We start from the raw sequence: 19,304 nt of genomic DNA on the forward strand, positions 1-19,304 counted from the left end.
ACTGAATCTCACAAGAAGTGACAAATTTAAAATCTTGTTCATCCTTGATGGATTGGATGAATGTCGTCTTCCTCTGAACTTTGATGGTAATGAGATGTGGCGTGATGTTTCATCACCAGCCTCTCTAGATGTTCTCCTGACGAACCTCATCAAGGGAAATCTGCTTCCTTCTGCTCTCATCTGGATTACCAGCAGACCAGCAGCTGCCATTAGGATCCCCCCTGAATTTGTTGACCGAGTGACAGAAATACAAGGATTTAACGATGCACAAAAGAAGGAGAATTACTTCAGAAAACGATTCACAGATGAGAATTTGGCCAATGAAATCATTGCTCATGTTAAACAATCCAAGAGTCTCTTTATCATGTGCTACATCCCAGTCTTCTGCTGGATTTCAGCCACTGTTCTCCAGAACATTTTACAGGAGAAGAAAAATAATGATGTGAAACACAATCAGGCTGATGAGGCATCCAAAACACTCCAGGAATCAAACCCTGAAGACACTCCCAAGACTCTGACACAAATGTACACACACTTTCTGCGCTTTCAGATTCTGCACAGCAGACGAAAGTATGAAGGAAAATACACACCAGATGTTTCCTGGAATACAGAAGCCATGCTATCACTGGGGAAACTGGCATTTCATCATCTGGAGAGAAACAAACTGCTCTTCTATGAAAAGGACCTGGAAGACTGTGGAATTGATGTATCTGAAGCGTCAGTGTTCTCCGGCATGTGTACCCAGATCTTAAGGAGAAAACCGGGATCATTCTTGGAACAACATTTTGCTTTGTTCACTTGAGCATTCAAGAGTTTATCGCAGCTCTTTATGCACAACTGTTTCTAGACAACAAGAAGAAAAATGTGTCATGGATGAGTCTACAGAGCTGGAAAACAGAAATGAGTCCATGATTGATTTGCTGAAGACTGCAGTGGACAAGGCACTTGAGAGTGACACTGGACATCTGGACCTTTTCGTTCGCTTCCTTCTTGGTATGTCACTCAAAAATAATCGACCACTCTTTCATGGCCTGTTGACAGAAAAAAACAATGACCAGAGCACAGAAATAGTCGAATACATCAAGAAGAAATTAGAAGACAAATTATCTCCAGAGAGATCCATCAATCTGTTCTACTGTCTGAATGAACTGAATGACACAACTCTGGTGAAAGCGATTCAGACTCAGTTAAGCCAAGGAAGTCTCTCCTCTAATGATCTTTCACCTGCCCAGTGGTCTGCTGTGGCCTTTGTGTTGTTGACTTCAGATGAGGAGATGGAGGAGTTTGAGCTTCAGAAATTCAAGAAATCAGACGAGTGTCTCTTTAGACTGCTGGAAGTGGTCAAAAACTCTAAAAGAGCTTTGTAAGTACTAAGTATTTAACTAAACATTCCTGTACTCTGTTTAACTTGGGGATTGACAGTTTGGCAGGATGTGATTTAGAGTTGGCATTAACATACAATTATGAGCCTACAAAACTAGAAAACTAATTCAAATCTAGATTGATTTGCTGAAGGCTGTGGTAGACCAGGTGCCAATTCACCAATCTGCCCATCTGTACATAGCACGTTTACATGTTAACATTCAATTCAATTCAATTCACCTTTATTTGTATAGCGCTTATACAATGTAGATTGTGTCAAAGCAGCTTCACATAAAAGGTCACAGTAAATAGGAACAGTGTAGTTCAGTTTGTAGTGTTTAAGTTCAGTTCAGTTTAGCTCAGTTCAGTGTGGTTTAATAATCACTACTGAGAGTCAAATACTGAAGAGCAAATCCAACGATGCGCAGCTCTAAGATCCTGAACCATGCAAGCCAGTGGCGACAGCGGAGAGGGAAAAAAAACTTCACTAAAGGCGGAAGTGAAGAAAAAAAAAACCTTGAGAGAAACCAGGCTCAGTTGGGCATGACCATTTTAATTTCTCGCTGGCCAAACGTCTTGTGCAGAGCCTGCAGTCTCAGTGGCGGAGGCTGGAAGCTGGCCTCAGCGAAGACTCGTCTGTCTCTGGAGCGTCACAGGAAACAGTCTAATGTTCTCCACTCTTCCATGACCATCGCAGTAGTTGCTCAGGATTCGGCCAGGTCCAGGATATGGAAACCTTGGGATCATTCTCGTCGTTGGTCTTGGATCTAATCAGTGACTCTGCATAGTCTGAGGGCCTCGGGAAGAGTATCCCGAGGTGGAAATGGAGAATAAAGAAAATAATTAGCATAGCTGATGTTCACAGTGTATATCAGCAAGATGCATAACCTGTGTGGAAGCCCCCTAAGTGGGGCACTAAGTGTATGCTTTACTGAACAGATAGGTCTTTAATCTAGTTTTGAATTGGGAGAGTGTGTTGAGCCTCGACGTTATCAGGAAGGCTATTCCAGAGTTTAGAGCTATAAATGAGAAGGCTCGACCTCCTTTAGTCGACTTTGCTATTCTAGGTACTACCAGAAGCCCTGAGTTTTGAGACCTTAAAGAGCGAGTTGGATTGTAGCGAGACAGAAGATTGGTTAGATAAACAGGAGCTAGATTATTTAAAGCTTTATATGTAGAAGCAATATTTTAAATTCAATACGAAACTTAACAGGCAGCCAGTGTAAGGAGGATAAAATTGGGTGATGTGATCAAATTTTCTAGACCTGGTAAGAACTCTGGCAGCTGCATTTTGTACTAGCTGAAGTTTGTTAATAGAGGATGCTGGGCAGCCAGCAAACAGAGCATTACAGTAGTCCAGCCTAGAAGTCATAAAAGCATGGACTAGCTTTCTGCATCTGAGATGGATAGCATACTTCGTACTAGCGATATTTCTCAGATGAAAGAAAGGCAGTTTTTGTGACATGGGGATATATGATTTTTAAAGTTAAATTGCCTGTCTAATATGACACCCAGATCTTTTATAGTAGAGCTAACGCTAACTTTGTATCCCTCTAATTGTAGGTCGAGTTGTGAGATCCGCTGTGTACAGGATTAGGCCCAATAAGTAATAATTCTGTTTTGTCTGAGTTTAAGAGAAGATAATTGTTGGTCAATCCAGTCTTTAACATCTTTAATACACTCAGTTAGCTTGGACAGATTAGATGTCTCGTCAGGTTTAGTTGAAATATATAATTGAGTATCATCTGCATAGCAGTGAAAGCTGATCCCATGTCTTCTAATAATGTCTCCCAGGGGTAGCATGTATATTGTAAACAGTAAAGGGCCTAAAACTGATCCTTGAGGCACCCCGTATTTTACTGGGCTGATTTGTGAGGCTGTCCATTTATATTACAACTGGTAACGGTCAGATAAGTATGATTTAAACCATTGTAGGGCATGTCCCTGGACACCTGTAGACTTTAAGCGATTAATAAGGATACCATGGTCAATGGTGTCAAATGCCGCACTAAGATCGAGTAGAACTAATAGCGAGATGCACCCTTGGTCAGCAGCTAAGAGTAAATCGTTGGTTATTTTCACACGCAGTTTCTGTACTGTGATGAGCTCTGAAACCTGACTGAAACACTTCAAAAACATTGTTGGTCTGCAGAAAGGAGCATTGAGCAGAAACAACTTTTTCTATTATTTTAGATATAAATGGAAGGTTTGAAATAGGCCTATAATTAGCTAAGTGCTGGGTTCCAGTTGTGGTTTCTTAATAATAGGTTTAATAACAGCTAACTTGTAAGGATTTGGAACATGGCCTAAAGATAAAGAAGAGTTGATAATGTTAAGAAGAGGTTCTCCTATAACAGGTAGCTTCTTCAGTAACTTTGTCGGAATTGGGTCCAATATACACGTAGCTGATTTAGAGCTATTTATAATTTGTCTAGCTTCCTGTTCTATGATTTTAAAGCACTGTAGGTTATTTAGATTCAGAGGCGTGTTTACTGGATCTGAAGTATAAGGCGGTGCAGAAAGTTTAATATCTCCTATTTTCTGTCTAAAACCTTCTATTTTATCACTGAAAAATTCATGAAGTCATCACTACTAATTGCGGTGGAACGTTTTGTTCCAAGATGACCGATTGTTTGTTAATTTAGCAATGGTGTTGAATAAGAATCTAGGATTGTTATAATTATTTTCTATCAGTTTGCGGAGGTGCTCAGCCCTGGCAGATTTTAAAGCCCTCCTATAGCTGGACATACTGTCTTTGTATGCAATTCTAAAGACTTCTAAATTAGTTTTTTTCCATTTACGTTCCAGGGCACGGGTTGCTGTTTTGAGAGCGCGGGTTTGACTATTATACCACGGTGTAGATTTATTCTCTCTAGCCTTTTTTAGTTTGATGGGTGCCACAGTATTTAAAGTGCTAGTAAAGACTGCATCCATACTGCTGGTTACTACATCAAGGTCATTTGCGTTTGCGGGTGCATTTCGAAGTAGAGAAAGATCAGGTAAGTTATTTATAAATTCATCTTTAGTGGATGGAACAATAGTTCTACTAGGGCGATATATCGGAGCGGATCTGCTAATTTCAGGTAAACACAGCTATATAGTAAGAGGTAGTGGTCTGTAATATCATCACTTTGTGGTATAATGTCTACATCAATGACCTCAATTCCATAAGACAGAATTAGATCTAGTGTATGCTTTAGGCGATGAGTTGGACCAATAACATTTTGCTTTATTCCTAGTGAGACCAGCAAGTCCGTAAACGCGAGCCCTAATGTGTCGTTAGCGTCATCTATGTGGATGTTAAAGTCTCCTACAATTAGTATTTTATCAGTTTTAACTAGTAAGTCAGAGATAAAATCAGAAAACTCTTTTAGAAAATTGACATAGGGTCCTGGAGGTCTATATATGGTGATTAGAGCGAGAGATAACATAGGTTTTTGCATAGTGTTTGGAAGGACACATTAAGCGCTAGTACTTCAAAGGAGCTAAACATAAGTCCGTTTCTCTGATTAACATTAAGAATATCACTAAGATTGACGCGACTCCACCACCACGACCAGTTTGACGAGCCTCATGCTTATATAAGAATCCTGGAGGTTGCCTCATTTAAACTAATATAGTCATTTTGTTTCAGCCAGGTTTCAGTGAGACAGAGTGCATTAAGATGGTTATCTGTTATTATTTCATTTATGATAAGTGCTTTAGGTGCTAGTGACCTGATGTTTAGGAGACCAAGCTTCATGAAATTTGTATTTTCACTTTTAGTGTTTTTTCTGGTTTAATCTTAATAGATTATTTCTGGAGCATACAGTACGTTTGTTTCTTGATCTAATAATACGAGGAACAGACCAGTCTCTATGGGGTTAGCTAGGTATGCATTACTGTTATTTATGTGGGACGAATAGGAGTCTGTGTGGCTAAATTGTGAATTTTGTGAATTTTTACTTACTAGTCAGATAGAGCGAAGTATTCTGGTGATGTTGTCCGACAGGAGTTCAGCTCCAGCTCGATGGGGTGCAGCCCATCAGCGCGGAAAAGCCTAGGACGCTCCCAGAAAAGATTCCAGTTATTGGCAAAGAGCAATTTCTGTTCTTCACACCATGTTAATAGCCATTCATTCAGAGATATAGGGTTGCAACATAAGGGTTGCTTCGGCATCCAGCTGTCTTATCATATCTGTCTTTTCCATGAAAATTTCTAATAATTTTGCTTAGAAAAATGCTAATCCTACAGAGAATTAATGGTTCTGCAACTTTCATGTGTGAAAGTAAACTTTTCAGCAAATTTGCTATCTTACATAACCTTGATTTCATCAGTGTTTGTATGTTCAGTGATTGCCATGTAATATCTATCATCGAGAAACAAACTGATCCGGAGGTATAGATTTGAAGAGAGGTATAGCTTTCATCTCTATGCTCTAAAAGGGACCCATATTTGACCCACAGAAACAAAACATCTGTCCACTACAAAAGGATACACAGACATTCCATCTTGCTACAAGCAATTCTTGATCAAGTTAGGCAAGACAGGGATCAATCCATGAGACATAACGTAGAATTTGTTTAAATTTTGTTTGCCTACATGTTATTGGGTATCTGTCATGATCACCAGTGATCTAACCAGCATAGATTTCTGGAAAACATTCACATTTCACACGAACTACAATCCTGCTCATAATGGCTACAGATCCAGTCATGCAACACACACACTTGCCGCAAGTCTCCACTGATTAGACAGCTGAAGCTGCTTACGGACTAATTCGCGGACTATTTAAACAGCACAGACAAACACAACACAGGCTTATTCTGAAAATGTAGTCCCGTGGACGTTTCTGAAGACCACGAATTATGTAGCTGGAGGTACGTTTGGCTGCATTTAATTTTTTTTAAGCAAACGCTACAGGTCGGTGTGACACCGCTTACCTGCTGCCGCTTACCTCCATGTGGAGGGCTTTCGCACAGCTTCCAGTTTGTCAGTTAGCTCGTTGTGTACGTCGGCGGACTTGAAACGCAGAGAGGAGTTGACCACGATGACAGCGACGACTGGGTTCGAGTCCGGGGAAGAGCGGTTTCAGAAATACTGCCGGCCTGTTGAACTTCTGCCTGTTAAATTGACCACCCTGTTAAATTGACCACGACTTTGGATTGCCCGTATACATCTGTTTGCTCCTGTGTTGACTGTTGCTTGCTGACCATCTCTGTCTCAATAACCCTGCATTTAGGTCCACACCCCTGTTGTCAGCGTTGCTTTACTGTTAAAGAAGATTAGGCACAGTGTGTGTGTCTGTGCTGTTTAAATAGTCCATGAATCAGTCTGCTTTAGCTGTGAGTGTCTAATTAGTGGAGACTTGGGCAGGTGTGGTGTGTGTTGCATGACTGGATCTGTAGTCCGTTATAAGGCAGGATTGTAGTTCGTGTGAAATGTCAATGTTTTCCAGCGATCTTTGGTGGTTATATCGCTGGTGATCATGACGGTATCACAATGGGTAAAACTTGTAATAAGATGAATGCCAGCCTTTCTTTTGTAGTAGTCAGATGCATTATTAATGAGGTATTAATTGGATTAAATCTATTGCCTCTGACCAGTAAAAGAAGTGATACCTCTCTTCAACCAAAATACAGCATGCTGACACACAAGTGGTGGCCAGTTGTCTGAAAGTTATATCTAGAAAACCAATACAACACATAGTAAATCCTTTCTCCATGGGAGTTGCTGCATGCAACTTTATTTAAAGTTAAGTTTACTTTTATAATCTGATCAGCCTTTGGTTAAAGTGGCAAATACTGACAATTAGATGTTGCGCTTCATCTGAGCGAGATTGCATAATGCAATTTGATTGCATCAATAAAGTGAAAGTACATCAGGATAGTCCACTGGTATATTCACTATTTGTTTCAAAACAATGCAAAAAAGTATTAATTCTACAGAGTGTTTGTATTCTGATATTTTTTCTAGGTTAAATGCTTGTGAGTTAACAAACGAAAGCTGTTGTAGTATGTCTAATGCCCTCTCATCAGAAAACAATCTGATAGAGCTGAACATGAGCAATAATGAGCTGCAGGATTCAGGAGTGCAGCAGCTCTGCTCTGGACTGAGAGTACAATGTGTAAATTGGAGATATTGGGGTAAGTTGTGTGACAACAGAAAATCCTGTGAATGATTTAGATAATTTTGTAGTGATAAAGGCAATGGATATTTTATTTTCCAGTTTTGTATAGTGAATTCATGTTGGTAATGATTGTCCATTGAAGATATATCTCTCTGTCTGTATTTTGTAAATCACATGACATATTTTGTAGCATATTTATTGAAATACAAAGTGTATAGATCAATGACTTTATTTTGGTTTTCAGGCTCAGTAAATGTGGTATAACAGAGAACCTGTTCAGCTCTGGCTTCAGTTCTCAGTTCTGCTCCAGCAGTCTGAAGGATCTTGACCTGAGCAATAATAATCTGAAGGGTTCAGGAGTGACGCTGCTCTCTGATGGCCTGAAAGACAACTGTAAACTAGAGAAACTCGGGTGAGTTCATGTTTAATGTCTCTGTCTTATTGGTTTGAAAAATAAAGTTTGTAGAAGGAACAAAATTTGCAATATCTTTTTTTTTCTGTCTCAAATACTATCTATAATGTCTTGTTAATTAGCAGAATGTAACTTTTCATTTCTTATTTTAGGCTTTCAGACTGCAGTATCACAGAAGAAGGTTATGAAGCTCTGGCCACAGCCCTGGAATCAAAGCTTTCACACCTAACAGAGCTGGATCTCAGAGGAAATGATCCTGGTGAATCAGGAGTAAAGAAGCTCCTTGATGGCCTACAAAATCTAAGTCATAATCTCCAATTGAGGTGGGATGTGGTGTAATAACACATAATAGCATGTAGTTACATTTTTTTAACTCTTAGAAAAATGTATGAAATCTGTCATCAGGTGATTTTTCTAAAGGCACATGTTTGTAATCAAAGAATCCGTGCTGATACCTTTTAGGTACATGTTAGTACCTATAGTATACATGTTAGTCTCGCATGGCCAGACCTCAGACTGACACCTGAAGACCACCCACATGTTATATGACTGACAGATTAACCAACCAATGCCTCATGTTTAGAAGCATGGAAATGTCCACAGAATAACAGCCTGGCCAGCACGCAACCGTACATCATATTAATTAATAAGAATTGTCATCAATATGACATCACAGCTTTTTTTTTATTCAATAAGACGTGTTTACATGCTGGCTGGTTAAGATTTCTGCACGCTTGACTCCCACAAATGCTGTATATTTAAACCAGTCAAAGGATCTGCAAAAGTGTTTCCAGAAAACTGTGCCATACGCGTCAGATGTTTAGCCACAGGTCTGTGGGTGGTGCTTGGAAGGACATTTGAGGCTGAGACTTTAGCATATTAGCATCTAAAAAGGCCGTACCCCCTCTATTTCTGAGATTGTAGACATTTTATTTCAAGTTACTTGTTCCATTACATTCAATTCAGGACAAACATTCCCACGCTATTCCAATTACAATAAGATCATACACCTGTTTTTGTCAGTTGATTTCAATTTCCTTTAACTTCTCTCCTGCAGATTTTTGCATCCTGATGCAGAGAAAGCCTTCACAGATTTGACAAATATTCTCAATGAAAACCCTTTACTGTTGAGAAAGCTGAATCTGAGCGAACATAAACTAGTCACAAAACTGAAGGTGCTTGCTCCTCTACTGGAAGATAAACACTGTAAAATAAACACACTGACGTAAGTCTCACCAAAATGATGACCCTTTTTATAAGTTTGATGATTGAGTTACTTTGTGTATTTATTATTGTGCATTTATTATGTAGTGAAAGTAGTATCTAATATAAACTGAATGTGGTTTTCTCTTTATGCAGTCTGAAGAGCAGCAGAATTACAGAAGAAGACTGTGGCGTTCTGATAAAAGCCTTGAATTCAAACCCTTCAAATTTAAAAGACCTGGATTTGAGTGAAACTAAATCAGAGACTCTGGAATGAAGATATTTTCAACTTGTTTGAAAATAAACAGTGTAGACTGGAAAAGCTGAAGTAAGCAGATCTTAATAAACAATACAAACACACCATTGCAAACAAATGTCATGTAAAATTGTGAATATAAACGTTGCATGCATTGCTTGATTTGATTTTCTTGTTCTATAGTTTGAATGGTGTCAGTATTGGAGAAGCAGGCTGTGCTGATCTGGCTTCGGCTTTTATTTCAAACCCCACAAAGCTGAAAGAGCTGGATCTGAGTAGGAACCAACTAGGAGACTCTGGAGTGACGCAAATCTCTGCTCTGTTGGGAAATTCACAATGCTCACTGCAGATACTCAGGTTTGAGTTTGGAAATAAGCATAATTCAATGTGAAGTTTTAGAACATTTAATATATTAAAAATGTTTGTTTTACTCTAGTCTTTCAGACTGCAGTATCAGTGAAGAAGGTTATAAAGCTCTGGCTTCAGCTCTGAAATTAAACCCTTCACACCTGATAGAGCTGGATCTCAGAGGAAATGATCCTGGTGAATCAGGAGTGAAGGAGCTATTTGATGTCCTACAGGATCCTCAGTGTAAAGCAAAACTGAGGTCAGTTATGATGGAAAAATGAATACAATTAATTTATGTATCTAGGAATTATTTTCAGGAAACAGTGGATCAATATTAGAGGACAGATTGATAACAATACAAAAAGGATAAAAAGCTTAGTTTTCAAAGGAAACATTGTTTTACGCCAGATACAACACTGCTACAACAGTCCTTTTTTGCACTGTATTTCGTCACCTTAGAATAATAAGGTTCTATCTGCGTTCTGAATGATTTTGAGATATTAAGCTTCAAAGTTTTTGCATTCCATATAACAAACAATGTGTGTAACAGTTCTCTTTCATACATTAACATGACAGAGACCCCAAATTGAGACCCCCAATTACTCTAAATGTAAATTATCAAAGTTCTCTTACATTTGCAAATTGGAGTAAAAACCACGGTAAATGCAGATAGAACCTTCTAATTCTGAAAAGTCCTTTTCCGCTTGGAATTATAAGGTTCTATCTGGCAGATCATTCATTGAAGCATTCATTTTCAAGAAATACAATCAAAATATATAATTTGGTGTTGTAACAATGTGTTGATGCTTGAGAAAGTTACATTTGTGCTTTCTTTAACATTTATTTAATGTATTAGGATGAATATTTTTACTTGTTCAAATTTAACATACAAGGCTGTGTTAAATATTTTATCCAGTGCAGATGGATAATGTGGTCATAATTATTAAACTTTCTGCTTTATATGAATTATTGAATTATATTTAATAAGAATTTTATGCTATATTATTGAATTATATTTATTGAATTTTATGCTATATTATTGAATTATATTTATTGAATTTTATGCTATATTATTGAATTATTTTATTGAATTTTATGCTATATTATTAAATTATATGCCTCATGAATTCAATTTAGTATTTGCCCTTCAAGGCTTAATGTTAAATTTAAAGACTTTAAAAGAAAACAGACTAAGAGGAAATGAGTTTATTAAACACTGAAAAATGTTTCACTGACTATATACACACAAATAAAAATATTTTACATTTAATATACACATTTTTAATATTTCGGTTCTTTTTCAACAGTGTAAAATTTAACATTTCATTTCAATGTCAAAAAATGCTTCTAAATCATCACATTTACACACTTCTCAATTTGTGTGGTGCGGCATTATTTAGCCCACTCTGATTTTGTATGATCTTTTGGGATTTCTTTTTGGTCTTTCCTGCTGTCAATGGAGCAATCTGGCAAAAATGACAAAGAAAGCTGGTCCTGATTGGTCCTCGTGTGTGCATTAAAAATGCTGATTGGCTCACAAGAGAACCTTATAGAGCCAAGCTAGAGTTCAACTTTGTAGATAAAACCTTTTTTTTTTTTTTTTTAAATAAGAAGTCTTAAAAATGTAAACAACTTTGAGTTAGATGCTGTTTTACATCAAACTAGATTTAGTAGTGCACTGAATTTAATGTGATCTTCTCTTCTTCAGGTTTTTGAGTCCTGCTGCTGATGAAGTCTGTCAGTTTGTGAATAGAATTTTGGGTAAAAACCTGTTACTCTTGAAAGAACTAAAACTGAGTGATCGTCAACTACGAGACATGACGATGGATAAGCTTTCTGTTCTGCTGCAGGATAAACACTGTAAAATCAGTGCACTGACGTGAGTATTGTACATTGTTGTGCATTTTGCAAGCGAAATGTAAATGACTAAAATCTAATCAATATTGCAATTATTGCTGTTCTTAAAAGAATTCAAGCGCTTAATATTAGTGGAATTATGTACAACCCCAAATCAGAAAAAGTTGGAACAGTATTGAAAATGCAAATAAAAAAAGTAGTGATTTCTAAATTTACTTTGAGTTGTATTTCATTGCAGACAATAGAACAATCATTTATTTTGTGTTCTTTGTTTTTTTATTTAAAAATAAACATATTCCAATTTTGGTTCTTGCAACACATTTCAAAAGCATTGGATCAGTAAAGCTTATACCACTTTGTCATATTGCCAGTTCTTTTCACAATGCATAAAAGACATTTAGGGACTGAAGACACCAAGTGATGGAGTATTTCAGGTGTAATTTTGTGACTCTTTCTGTAAACAAGTGTTAAGGTGGGCAATAGTACAGGATCTTTATTGTCACAATTTCTGCTTCAAAACCCTTTCTCTATTGGAGACATATCAGGACAGCAGTCAGGCCAGTTTAGTACCTGTATCCTCTTCCTCAGCAGCCAGGAATTTGTAATGTGTGCAGAATGTTGCTTTGTATTGTCTTGTCGATGAAGTCGACGGCGCTTCTGGACACTGTTAACATAGGGCTTTCTTTTGACAAAGAACACCTTTAACTGGCATTTGTGGATGTAACTACGTATTGTGGTACTTGACAAAGGTTTGTCAAAGTAATCCTGAGCCCATGTGTAGATATCGCCTATAGATGAATGACAATTCTTGATGAAGTGCCGCCTAAGGGATCAGAGATCACGGTTGTTCAGTGTAGGCTTGCACCCTTGAACTTTACGCACTGAAATTCCTCCAGGTTCCTTGAATCTTTTAAGTATGTTATTCACTGCTAAAGGTGAAATATCCAAATGTCTTCCTATCTTTCTTTGAGGAACATTGGTTTTTTAACATTTCAATAATATTCAATTCAATTCAATTCAATTCCCCTTTATTTGTATAGCGCTTATACAATGTAGATTGTGTCAAAGCAGCTTCACATAAAAGGTCACAGTAAATAGGAACAGTGTAGTTCATATATATATTCTCACGTATTTGTAGACAAACTGGTGATCCTTGGCTCGTCTTTGCTCCTAAAGGACTGGACCTTTCTTGGATGCTGTTTTTTTAAAAAACCGAATTATAATAACAATCAAACCACATCATCATTAAACCAGTTTACCTGATTACTAGCCCTAAACTACTACTCTCCAAACTTTTTTTGGAATGTGTTGCAGTTCTGAAATGCAGTTCAGGAATTTATATAAATTTACAAATGAAATGTAGTTGACCAGACAGAAGATGAAATATTTTGTGTTCATTTTGTCTGCAATGAAATACAAGTCGAAGTAAATTTGGAAGTCACTACTTTATTTGTTTATTTGTGTTTTTCATCCTGTCCCAACTGTTTCCTGATTTGGGGTTGTAGATTATTCTTCAAATATTGTGATTGAAGAAAATAAAACTAAATAACTTTTCATGTCTTTGCTTAATTTCTCTGCAGTCTGAATATTACCAATATCACAGAAGAAGAATGTGCTGCTTTGACTTCAGCATTTAATTCTAACCCGTCAAACCTAAAAGAGCTGAATCTGAGTGGAAATAAACTGGGAAACTCTGGAATATTTAAGATCTGCTCACTGTTGCAAAATAAGCGATGTGGATTGGAGAAACTGAAGTTTGTATTTACACCACTGTTTTACTTATGTCTGTTAATTTTGTAGAGCTGTTGAGTGTTTCATTCTGATTAAGCTGATGAACATTCTAAGGTATACAGTTATTTTTAGATCACACAGCTGAAGTAGTTCCTGATCCTGAATAGTTTTGATGGCATTACACTGCCATATCTTTATATTGAATGCTTTTATATTGATTTATATTGAATGCAGTTATATACAGCTACAACAGTGAAAAGTAATATCAAAACACAACAGAACAAAGAAACTAGTTCTACACACAGGAGCAATTTAAGAAAAAAACCTGACGAATGTCTGAAATACAACATCTGAAAATTGTCTTTAGCTGTGAACTGTAGTGGAAGCAAAGTAAGTGACTCGGGTGCATTGATTCAATAGAAAATAAGGCAGGTCTGAGGTCATCCACTTCAAATTGTGGCAGCACTACCACATCAGGTGTTCACTGAAGTCAATTATATAATAATATATATAATATAATATAATATAAATATAATAATTATATTTTCTTTCATAAGTTTTTCCTTACATATTTAATTACGATAAATACTGTAACTGGATTTGAAATATGCAAATGTGGTTTTAGTTTAGGTGGTTCCAATCAGTAGCTTGTCCAAAACTATTTATAAGCCAAGTAAGATAAACAAAATAAACTATTAATAAACATATGTTGTTTTACAGACTGTCATACTGCAGTATCGGTGAAGAAGGTTATAAAGCTCTGGCTTCAGCTCTGAGATCAAACCCTTCACACCTGATAGAGCTGGATCTAAGAGGAAATGATCCTGGACAATCAGGAGTGAAGGAGCTCACTGATTTATCACAGTACAGATGTAATAAATTGACCATCAGGTGATTCAAAATAAATATTACAAATGTTTTAATTGTACTTTAGCAAAACAAAACGCTGTCTTGATACAAGCAAAAAGCTCTTTCTTCAAGGGTGATGGCTTTTTAATAAAAATTCTAATATTATTTCTTTAGGTTTTTGAGGAGTCCTGCTGCAGAAGAAGCGTGTGAGCATCTTACTAATGCTCTTGGTAAAAGTCCATTATTACTGACAGAACTGGATCTGAATGAAGACAGATTAAAAGATCTGGATGGAGAGAAGCTCTCTGCTCTTCTGATGGACTCTCATAGCAAAGTGGAGAAAATCAAGTAAGCATGAGTTTATACATTAGAACTTACAGTAAATTATATTTAAACATGCAGAGTTGTTTGTTGAGGGTGTGCAGAATAAATCATGCTGTTTTTGTGTTTAGGCTGAATAATTGTGAGCTGACAGAGAAAAGCTGTTCAGTTCTAGCCACTGTTCTTTCATCCAAAACCATCCTGAAAGAGATGAACCTGAACAACAGTCGTCTGCTGGACTCAGGAGTCAGAGAGATCTGTGAGGGACTGAAGAATCCTGTGTGTGAGCTAAAGATCCTCAAGTCAGTATATTTAACCAGCAAATACATTCCACACAGCTGAAATTACAGAACTTTTTAACTTGTTGATAACACTTTACAATAACAGTACATGAATAATGATGTATTAATATGTAAAATAAGCATTACTTTATTATGAACTAATAATGAGTTGCATGCGCTAATCATGAACTAACTTTAACTAAAACATGAGTCACATGAGTTCATATGTGAATAATCACTTGTTAGTACATGAATGTTTGTTAGTTAATGTATTAATAGGGTATATGCCGAAGCATGCTAATAGGACTTTTTAATATGCCAGTAACCTGGGTGTTACGTTCCCCTCAACTCTGTCTAGGGGGACACAGGAACGCTACAGAATATTAGTGGAGTTTTGTGTGTGTGTGTCAGCAATGAGGCCACATCAGCAACTTCTCAAAGGACTAAACAACAAAGAAAATGCAACTTGCATAAAGATTAACAATATTTATTAAAGGATTAAGGGAGGGTTCCAAAAGAAAAAGGCTTCAAGAGGGGGTTCAAGCCAAAACAACAAACAAACGTTCTCTAACTGAGAGAAAGGGAAGAACTGGATAATCTATCAAAGAAAAGAAAAATACATCAAAAATACTCTCACTCCCTTACTAACTTAAACAGGAGAAAATGGTTACAAAAGAAAAATGGCACCCCCTCCCTACTAACCCAATCCCAAATTAACAGAATAAAGAGTGGATAACAAAGTAGTATTGAAAACAGAAATTAACTTACAATCAAAAAGAGTTCGAGGCAAAAGCTATTTCAGATGATCAACAGCATCAGCAGAACTTAAACAAATTAAAGCTCCTAATCAACAAATGATGCTTAAAGAATCAAACTAAATATATATTTATAAAGCCTCACAAAAACAAAGCCTCCACACACACACAAAAACACACTGTTCTAGTGGAGAACTGCTGTTTAAATGCCCACTGCTTTTCTCGTCCAATCACGGAGTGGTTCAGAAGTGGCAGCAGGTGACGGTCATTAGCTCCTACTAGGGTGTAGCAGAGAAAGAAAAAAAAAAAAAGAAAAATACAAAACAGAAACAAATACGTCCTGGGACGTAACACTGGGTTAATCGTTTCCGGTGAAGTGTATGCCAATGCAAAATCGGCACGTTTAAGGTCTGTTTTCTTTCAAAAATCAGCCATCTCCACTTATTTATCCGAAATAAAGTGGGTCTCAGATTGAACAAGAAGCACTGCATTAAATTACATTTTCCCCGCTATGTCTTTATAATATGAGCTTTTATTTTACCCCAGTATATTGAATGGAGCTTCTGCGCTAGCCTGCCGATTCTGACGGGCGCGTGCAAGCGAACGGCTTTTTGTCTCGTTATACGCTTGAGCAACTAAATGAATGCCAAAGTCTGTTTAACTGATTGTATTTAAATTACAATACAACATCGATGCTGTAAAAGGAACCGTATAAAATGGAAAAAAACTCACAATAACCTCATCGGAAGTTTACCAGTATGGGAAAACACTAGTTCGGCATATACCCTATTACCACAATAGTTTATGCTTAATTTAATAATCATGAATTCGTGGTTCATAAATGATCCAAACCCCTAGAAAGGAGGAAAATGTAACTATTTTAATGTATAAGGTAACACTTTATCTTGATGGTCCATTTGAGTATTAGTAGACTGTCTGCTTAATATCTGTTGATACTGCTCCTTCAACCGACATTTAACTGACTATAAGAAACTTTGCAAGTACATGTCAGCTTACACCAACCCTAACCACAACCACAACGCTATCCCCAACTTAAAAGTCTACTTATAATCTAAAGAGAATTAGTTGGCATGTAGATGCCATGTACAGTAACTTAAATTTACCAATGGACCATCAAAATAAAGTGTGACCATGTATAATTATGTTGTGACTTTACTTTGAAGGGCACATCATCATTAACCCATTCTTAACTACTCATGAACTCCTTATGCACGTCTGTGTAGTGTGTTTAAACCAACAGTTTAAACACAAGAGTTCATGAGTAGTTAAGGATGAGTTAATGGTGATGTGCCCCTCCAAGTAAAGTCATGACATAATTGTACATTAACAGCTCATGAGTTCCTGTTGGTTACATTTAGCTTAAAGTTAAGTGTTAAAGGTGCTGTAAGTAGTTTTTGACCCTTCTAAAGCATAAAAATACCATAATATGTTTGCAGACATTTAAGAAACATGCCAAGTAAACATAATTGTTTATCTGAAAAACAATGCTAAAGTCAGATATTCTGCTTTGAAATGTATTTTCCGTGCCGGAACTGTCTTTGTTTATGTTCCTTTAACTTGCCCAATGCCAGTTTAGCCAATTATAATTCAGCACTCCAGGTTGACTTGGTGGAAAACCCTGTATTTCATTCATTCATTCAGAAAGGCTTTGAAAGTATGCGTCCGTGAGCGAAATGCGACCTTCGGTGGACAGTAACATTAGCAGACTGCGAAATGAGACTGATACAGTTCCACATGAGGTTATTAATTAACAATTGATATAAATAATACGAATGTAAACATTAGGTGAGCAGGTTAGCCTACAATGTAACCGCATGTAACAACACGCTTCGTTATATTGCACCAGACGAAACATGACAGAATTTTAAATACAGCCATTCAGAAGCACAGATTATGCACCCACTCACGAAATGGTAAGGTTTATAATCTATTTAATACATATTAAACCTCTTTATCATTATTAAATGTAGCCTACATGCTAAATCGCTGATATGTGTTTAGTTCTAAAGTTCAATTTCAAACGGTTTATTTTATTTCCAAATCTGAGCTGCACTATCTGCTGCTGCTTTCAGTATATGCCAATAAACGTCATGTAAAATGGCATTCAAACTCACATTGTTAGAATGTAACACTGAATAAAGCACATGAGGTTTACCAGAGATGATTGTCATAGTTTTCTGTTGTTCACCTGTGAGAAGCCGTTTCTAATATATTAATTTAGGTGTTGCTTAGGACAAAAACTCCTTTTAAATTTGATTCCTTCTATCAGGTACTGTTGCTTTTATTTAGAATATGGTTTAAATTTGTTTGTTTTGATCCTGGAGTGCAATACCTATTTCAACCACTGGGTGTCAAACATACATACTGCACCTTTAATTATTACACTAACAGCATGAACTAACAAGTAATTAAGGTAGTCATTATTTACACGAACTCTTTGACTCATGTTGTAGTTAGTTCATGATTAACGCATGCTTAACTCATCATTATTTTTGTATAAGGTAATGTTAGTTAACATTATACATTATTATTCATGTACCGTTATTGTAAAGTGTTGCCAGAATAGTCTATGTAAATGTAGACAACATTTCTTCATTAATAATGGTTATAATAAATGTTATATTACATTGATTATAATAAACATATTGCAAGTATGTATTAATTATATGAATGTTAATATATATTTTTTTTATTACATTCAGGTTCAATAGTGTGAACCAACAGAGGAAAGCTGTTCAGCTCTGGCTTCAGTTCTCAGTTCAGAGTCCAGCAGTTTGAGGGATCTTGACCTGAGCAAAATAATCTGCAGGATTCAGGAGTGAAGCTGCTCTCTGATGGACTGAAGGACAGTAAACTGGAGAAACTCGGGTGAGCTGATGTCTGACAAATTAAATGTCTTGTAAATTTTCAGTTCTGCATGTTTGTTTGAATAAAAACGAGTTCCCTGTTCTAGACTTTCAGACTGCAGTATCAGTGAAGAAGGTTATAAAGCTCTGGCTTCAGCTCTGAGATCAAACCCTTCACACCATAGAGCTGGATCCGCAGAGGAATGATCCTGGACAATCAGGAGTGAAGGAGCTCAATGATTTACTGCTGGATACAAAGTGTAAAGTAAAACTGAGGTAAGAAATCTTTTTTCCCCTTTTCTTTTTTTTCTTTTTTGGATTATGCAAATGGGTAAAGAAATTGCATCTTTATTATTTTGCAAATGTTACATTGATTTACAATTTGAATATTCTGATGTGAACAACGTGGTAACATGAAAACAAGAGCCACAATTTTCCGCTTACATTTTTGACCAGGCACGTGCACACAATTGGGACCCCCCCCCCCCCCCCCTCCCCCGGCTCTTCAGTTCGCGATCGCCCCACTGTTCGGTTCACCAGCAGATACTCAACCCAACCCTACCCTCCTCCCGGCCCTCGCTGTAGTAGGCGAAATCACACCCCCATAGTTTTCACTTTCAGTTTGAGGGTGGCATGATCGTCGTTTGCCTAGAGCGCCATTTCAGCTTGCTCCTGCCCTGATGGCGCTTCAACTATTACATGGTATTTGATATACAAACATAACAGTATTGTACTTTATAAAACATTGTCTTTATTTTTAATATTGTTAGTAGAATTTGATACATATTATACACTGTTGGGCTGTTAAGAGCTACAATCCAACCAAATTTTTTAGATAATATATAGTGAGCATAGGCATATATGCAAAAATAACTATAACAACACCCATTTATTTTCTGTACAAAGGAAGCAGTTAGAGAATCACCTGCCCCCTCGTGTCCTGATATGAGAAT

The 19,304-nt window shown here is 36.9% G+C and overlaps 1 protein-coding gene across 1 annotated transcript in view; it reads left to right on the top strand.

Annotated features, from left to right (window-relative positions):
- Positions 1–18,293, top strand: part of LOC130216643 (NLR family CARD domain-containing protein 3-like) — a 34,285-nt gene extending 15,992 nt beyond the window's left edge. The window contains 17 exon segments of the mRNA XM_056448531.1: positions 3–746; positions 749–879; positions 882–1,363; positions 7,318–7,454; positions 7,457–7,487; positions 7,716–7,883; positions 8,036–8,206; positions 8,941–9,058; positions 9,395–9,414; positions 9,526–9,699; positions 9,779–9,949; positions 11,399–11,569; positions 13,128–13,301; positions 13,999–14,169; positions 14,302–14,475; positions 14,580–14,750; positions 18,230–18,293. Of these exon segments, the coding sequence (XP_056304506.1) occupies positions 3–746; positions 749–879; positions 882–1,363; positions 7,318–7,454; positions 7,457–7,487; positions 7,716–7,883; positions 8,036–8,206; positions 8,941–9,058; positions 9,395–9,414; positions 9,526–9,699; positions 9,779–9,949; positions 11,399–11,569; positions 13,128–13,301; positions 13,999–14,169; positions 14,302–14,475; positions 14,580–14,750; positions 18,230–18,293 (3,272 nt within the window).
- The last annotated feature ends 1,011 nt before the right edge of the window (positions 18,294–19,304 follow it).

The sequence above is a fragment of the Danio aesculapii genome, chromosome 22 (genome assembly GCF_903798145.1).
Source record: "Danio aesculapii chromosome 22, fDanAes4.1, whole genome shotgun sequence".
Taxonomy (NCBI): Eukaryota; Metazoa; Chordata; class Actinopteri; order Cypriniformes; family Danionidae; genus Danio; species Danio aesculapii.